Source organism: Haplochromis burtoni, unplaced genomic scaffold (assembly GCF_018398535.1).
Source record: "Haplochromis burtoni strain Fernald_Lab_line unplaced genomic scaffold, NCSU_Asbu1 Contig_239, whole genome shotgun sequence".
Taxonomy (NCBI): Eukaryota; Metazoa; Chordata; class Actinopteri; order Cichliformes; family Cichlidae; genus Haplochromis; species Haplochromis burtoni.
This window is the reverse complement of record NW_024582600.1, coordinates 279,220-286,179: the sequence shown is the minus strand read 5'-3', so window position 1 is coordinate 286,179 and position 6,960 is coordinate 279,220. Positions and strand designations below refer to the sequence as shown.

At 35.6% G+C, this 6,960-nt stretch overlaps 1 protein-coding gene across 1 annotated transcript in view; it reads left to right on the top strand.

Moving 5' to 3' along the window:
- The window catches only part of LOC102313505 (sodium- and chloride-dependent taurine transporter), a 27,529-nt gene extending 21,520 nt beyond the window's left edge, over positions 1-6,009 (top strand). Inside the window, exons 12-15 of the mRNA XM_005938073.3 lie at positions 1,535-1,637; positions 2,301-2,401; positions 2,698-2,868; positions 3,098-6,009. Coding sequence (XP_005938135.1) covers positions 1,535-1,637; positions 2,301-2,401; positions 2,698-2,868; positions 3,098-3,256 — 534 coding nt within the window. The 3' untranslated portion in view covers positions 3,257-6,009. The remainder of the gene's footprint in view (positions 1-1,534; positions 1,638-2,300; positions 2,402-2,697; positions 2,869-3,097) is intronic.
- Positions 6,010-6,960: the final 951 nt, after the last annotated feature.

The window sequence follows — 6,960 nt, the reverse complement described above, 5'->3', positions numbered from 1 at the left end:
ACGCACACTGTGGTTGCTGACCTCATTTCAGGCTCCATCTCCCAACTCAATACTCCAGGAAAAACAGTGTTCAGACAGCTATTAGTGTCGATCCCAAAAGAGATGACAGGGGGCTATTTATACTGTCAAGTCATGAGAACTTCCCTTCCCTCGTTTGATATTAATAGATACAGTAGACTTGATATAGCTTTTCTAAATCTCGTGCTTCCTCCTTCTTCTCTCTTGTTCCCGTCTATTTCTTTTGTCTGTTGTTTTTCATCTCATTTAATTTCATCTTCCCTTTGCATTTACCTTGTTTGTAGCACCTATCTACAGTTTCCCTCAATGTTCTCTCATCCTCATCCTCCTTAAGCTTCATCTTAGCTGATTCTGTCTTTTTCACCTTTCTTTACTTGTACATAAGGCTCCTGGCAGTTCCTCATTATTGCAGTAATATCTGTAGAAGCACACCTTTCTCCTTCATTTGAAAAATGCAGCAGTCCTGATACAGCAGGTACCTGGTATTGTGTATATACTTTTACAATATGCCACATCCAGTATGCCATGGGCCATACTCATGAGAAATGTTTGACATGAAAAAATCAGGTAAAATGTTTAATTATGTTATGATATGAGATGGCAATCACTCATTTTCAAACCTGACTAGAAATTCTGAGTTACTTAATACAATCAGCCTGACAACTCCATTTTTTTGTTTAAATTGTTTTTTTAATTACATATTTTGTTTTCTTGAACACGACCCTTGATAACCCAGTTCCACTTCTTTGTTTAACAAAACAGAAATCTATAATGACCAATTTTCCTTACACCACAGGTGGGAAAAGCCCAATTTTTTCTTGCTTTATTACTGCAAAGTAAGAAACACTTAAATGAGAATCTACAGGTCAGTAATTATACAAAGTGGGTTTTTTGTTTTGTTCTTCGGCAATCCTCGTACTTCGCTTTTTCTCCTACGATCAACATTTAAACATTATCTCTGTACTTACAACCTCCCATCACTGTTTTCTGCCCCAACCCGTGCTCCCTCCCCTCTTCTCCCCTTCTCTTTCACGCCCCCTCTTGTTCCCATGACAATATCTTTTTATGGCAGCACTGGCCTGATTTCAGTTCAGGATTCCCATGACTAACTTCTCACAATGGATAAACATGTGCACACTCAAAGTACATGTGGACATTTTGACTGCTCACTTTTACTCTGTATTTACCTTAGCATCCTATAATAGTCAAATTAGTACATGTATGATTAACAGTTTTTCATAGTTGAGTGTTCTTGTCACACTTGTCATTCTTACACCAACTCATTGCAAAGGAAAACCACTATTGTACTTATTGTAGTATAACCTCATACACTTAAAGCCACAGTAATGCTGGTATACAGGTCTTTCCATTGTAAAGCATGGTAACAAGATGAAAACTGAAAATACCTGAAATGCACCTGGACAGAGGAGAATTTAAAAAAACAACAACAAAAAAAAAAAACTTATTTTAAAACTAAGTCTGTTTTGTTTTGTGTTTCTGTTGTTGTTTTTTGCAGGGTGGCATGTATGTTTTCCAGATGTTTGACTACTATGCAGCAAGCGGTGTGTGCCTTCTGTGGGTGGCATTCTTTGAATGTATAGCTGTTGCCTGGGTTTATGGTGAGTACTACATAAATAATAAAATGCTTTTTTTATTAATGCTTTTCTAATGAACACCAGTTAACATGACCTTGTGTTGTGTATTCAGACAACAACAAGTTTACTGATTAAGTACCTAGTAATGTCTACCTATTTAATATCCCAGCTATTTGTGTGTACACTCTTTTGTTATAGAAGGTGACAGACAGACAGCTTAAAACAGAAAAGTCCGCATAGACACCTCAAATCTATCTTGTCAGAAAAAATATACTTATTTCTGATCATGAATCTGCAAACAATTAATAAAGGATGAGGTTGTCTAAAAGTAAAATTTTCTAAATTATTTCCTGTCTGTAATCTGTGACATGTTAGTTACTTTGGCAGGTGTCTTTCATGCTGTTGGAATCCATAATTTTAGTTCAATTTACACTGATAGGATTTGAGCCTTCAGATTTCTAATTTGTGGATGAGGCCTAATGTCATAGCATCTAAATTTTATTTTATTTAAGTATTTATTTCTTTATCATTTTATCATAATTTCTTTATTTTTTTTCAATTTAAAATAATGCTCTAAATTGGCTGAAGTGCTACTGCAATATGACAGTAACAGATTTCAGTAAGAATTCAGCTGCAGTACTTCACAACAGTTAGGAGGCAAGCCAATTGAGTATTTTATCTCCACAGGCGTTGATAATTTCTATGATGCGATTGAGGACATGATTGGCTACAGACCAAATCCTTGGATGAAATGGAGCTGGACTGTGGTCACTCCTTTACTGTGCATGGTAAGGACTGTTGTTTCATCAATCAGATAATCAATTAAACTTGTTCCCATTTCTGAGAAATAATTTCAACTTTTTTCCTCTGAATTAACAATCGACAACTTTTTATTCACTGAAAATTGTACTAGTGTCATCATGAGCTTTTCTTACATATAGTTTAGAGATATTTCACCACGTTATACATTATGCTTTGGGTATAACACAGTAATTTATTTATTATTTATTACCAAATACCCAGATACAAAGTAATTCAAAATACATGAAAAAAAACGTACACTTCTGCTCCTCTTCCAATCCAGGGTTGCTTTATCTTCTCTTTGGTCAAATACAAGCCATTGACGTACAACAAGATGTACCAGTATCCTGACTGGGCCATTGGAGTAGGGTGGACTTTGGCCTTGGCTTCTATGATCTGCATCCCCATGGTGGTTGTCATCAAGATCATTCGATCTGATGGGCCGCTCATTGAGGTGGGTGCCTGGCTGTTAACTGTTTAGCTCTTCTCTTTCTTCTCTATTATTCATCACTTCACTTTTAGTGGAATTAATGGAATCTTTTAGATTGTAATTCAGTTACAATCTGTCTGACGTATCCTGACATCTTTTCATAAGACTTTGCTCATCAGTTGTTCTTTCTACTTTCCCTATAACTTGACCATTTCTTACCTTCAGTTTTCTAATCCCACCTTTCTCCCCACAGAGGATTAAGGCAGTGGCAGCCCCGGTTCGTGGTGGAGCCAGCTCCCGTCCTGCAGACCACCGTGGGCCTAAGGAGCTCTCCTGTCCCCTGGACCCCAATGGGAACAAGGGCCTACTGATGAAGGCCCCCACTCACACCATCGTAGAAACCATGATGTAAAGGAATGAGGCGGAGGCTCTCCATGAGATCGCTCTCCTCCCCTCTCCTGTCCTCTAAAATGCTTTTAAAGCTAGCTAGCTTTCTGTCTATCTGTCTGTCTTTGTCTGTCTGGTGGACTGATAAGGGTTTTAAAGAAAAAGTTCAAATCTTTTAGGAAAGTTTTGAAAGTAGTTTGCTGTTGGTGGTCTTCATAAGAGGGTAACAGTCACATTTCAAATCTATTTCTGAATGACTTAAAAACTGTTTTGTTTTTTATTTTTCCGTATAAATAGTTTTCATGTGACTACACGTCCCACTGTGTTCTTGCTTTAAAGGCAAGGTGGCAAATTAGAAACAGCCAGCGGCCATGTTTCACTGGCTACTTTTGCACATAACCAGCCATTATTCTAGAAGAAAGTGGTTATTGAGTCTTGGAATCAAATCATCTTTTGTAGCCACTATATACAGAGAATTCCTACAATAGGCACTGATCACCAAAAATTGTTTTTGTTTTTTTTGAGCTGCTTTGATGGATATTTTATTATTATTATAATAGTAATAATAATAATTATTTGCCAGTTATACTATGATCATCGTATAGTTCTCTGAGGGCATGTGCCACAGGATTACGCTTTGGCATATTCTGTTCCATTATGTTCGGCAGAGGCCTTGTTGATATCAGAGTTATTAGCTTTTTTGCCGAAATATCAAAAACGCAACTCTGCAGACACCAGCGTTAAATGGCTTATCACTGCCGGCTCTTTTCCCCTTGTAATCATAGATTTTAAAATATCAGCAACAATGAGCTTACCACATATTTGGGTTAGTGTTACAAAATATGAATAAAAACAAATAAAATCAATTTCAGCATAAACCAAAACCAAATCAAATTATAATCAGTGACATTCTTTTAAGTTAATATCTAATCATAATGATGAAAACAGAATCCTCTGAATTCACCTTGTGCCCAAATATTCTAATCTTTCACAGTCAAACAATGGGCCAAAGAGAAAACTAGCACTGAAACTGAATTGGGGAACTTTTTTTTTTTTTTTTTTTTTTTTCCTGCACAAAGAGAGATATCTGAAAGGATTTGAAGTGTGGAGGTTCAACCCTTGACTGTGTTGTTTGTGACGTACTGTACAGTAGTGGCTAATCAGTCTATCAGTATCTATCTCTTTATCTATCTTTCTCTGTTCTAGACCAGTTTACAGTACATTAGTGACTGCACTAGGCACTCTTGGCTTAAAAGTTTGGATTGAATTTGTTTTATTTACTACAAAGGAAGACACATTATTATTTTTATTATTATTATTATTATTATTATTATTATTAGTTCTTTTTTCCTCTGTCAGTGTTTAGATTTTTTTTAAATTAATGTTATTGATATTTACTATTGAATTGCTGTAGTTTTATATAGAAGGAGGAACACTTTCATCTGGTGAAAATACTAAGCTATTATTACAAACCATACATCTATATTGGCAGCCATTGTAGTAAAGTCTTTAAATTTCTTGAGCTTTGGTCCTAGCAACAGTTGTCTTAGGCATCATAGAAATAAACAATGCAACTGTTTCCCCAAATATTATCTCTTACAGAGGGGTGTGGGCCAATTTTTATACATACAAAAAGAATTGGACACCTGCAATGGCTCCAGTCATAAGTTTGTAATTCTTGGGTTTTTAACTTTTCCTCTTCTGGAAATACCAGGACACAGTATTTATTTCAAAGAAATCTAGCTAGGCAGGACACTACAACCAGTGGTTAAACAAAATTTCAGTAACTCAAATGACTCACATTAACCAATGGTTGGAAGAGACTCCCAGTAGATAAACCAGTGTCTGACTGTCAGTTCATTTCAGACACTGAAATTTGGCAGATGGCTGAGTTTGGTCTTTTCTGGGGTCTCCATGTTGCTTGCTCTCACTTCAACTGAGACCTGAAAAGCTTCACTTTTAACAGCAACTGTTCAAACCTGTCTTTTCCCCATAAATGAATACAGATAATATAAATATAGTTTTGGATTAATTATGTCACACGTGTTGCAGTAGAATGCCCTTGGCACTTTTTTTTGTTCAATTTTCATGCACACCAGTGAAACTAGTGATACTCAGACCCCATTAACCCTGTGATGGATTAACTCTGTCTTGAACTCTGTTTGATTTTAGCAATCATGCATGAAAAACTACATTCATCTTGTTAACATAGGGGCCATACTTTTGATTATGTGAATAGCTGGCAACCAAGAGCAGACTACGTGAGAGGTATAACATTTACAACAGTTATGTTCATTTTATTATATCTGTGTAACAAAGGGTTTCTCATGTGTATGCGTCACCAGCGACCATCCACTCAGGATCTTCTTTGTAATGCTTTTGTCTACTGTACAGCTGCATTAACCCAGCATCCAAAAAAAGACACTTAACTCTGGGTGACAGAGCTACATTGGTAGCAATTGAAACTAATGTTTTCATCCAGCTTGGTAAGCCATTAGATCCTTCTTTGCTACAGAGAGATGAAAATCACACCATAACTGCCTATTTTAACCGCAGTCAAATATGAAAAACAGTTACTTGACATAAGGCTATATTGCACTTTTTTCATTTTAATCCTTTTGATTTCATATCAAACAATGAGGCCAAAAAATATGTATTGCCTTCTTTTTATTCTGGGCTCTCAGGGGCCTCTCCAGTAAAATTGGTACATTTTCAAAACACTCTAGTCTCACTTTGGTTCTGAAATAAGCAAAAAAAAAAAAAAAAAAATTGAAATTAGATCAAGATGCACACATTACACAGTTATACAGTACACATGCATTGCAGGATTTTCATCAACAGCTTCACATGAGAGGTGATAGTGAGACCAGGGCCTCATTTTCATTTCATTTCCTGGCTCTCGTTTCATTTAAGCTTTGAGAACTTTGTGTCCATTTATTTAATTCCTTCAAATAGAATAAAGTAGTTGATATCATTAAAAGGGATTTGTGAAACCAAATCCATCAGGCATCTATTTTCATACAACTTTTCATATATAAGTCTTCTTTGTATAGCTCAGCTCCCGTTTCCCCACTCCCATTTTAATACAGATACAATGCTTTGTTCTATTATTACACTTTTGTATAGATCTGGTTCTCAGTTTCTCTGAAAAATCTTTGCACTAAGGTTTTAAAAAATGCAATTAATGATCTAAAGAAAGATCTGCAATTGCAGTTTAATTTGCTCAGATGTGTTGAATATTAAATGAAATTCAAACTTGCCAACAAAAAGGTATATAGAAAAAAAATGCCTTAAGCATTGAAAATAAGGCTGAATATTTCTTAGTGCTAAAATTGCTTCAGGGAAATGTGGACTAATAATAACTAATGCAGTCATTTATTGAATTATGCTTCCCCTCAGTGTATATTTACAGTATGTACCTGCTCTCCTGCCTTCATACACTCCCTATCAGTTAGCCTATGTAAAGCATCTGTTAACATAAGCTAACTAATTCTCAAAGATCATGACTTTTCAATAGAACTAAAGCATTAGCGATGCACAAGTTTTTACTGACGGATGTTGAAATGTGAAAGTCACCTGCAGGTGAACGTAAAAAGTTTCTGAAGATTTTTTTTTTTTTCATTTAAAAAGTCATTTATTTTTATTTTATACTGATCTTTGTCGAATTCTGCAGTTTCTCATTCTGTTTTATTTTAGATTGTCATATTTGCCTTTTTTATATTTCAGATA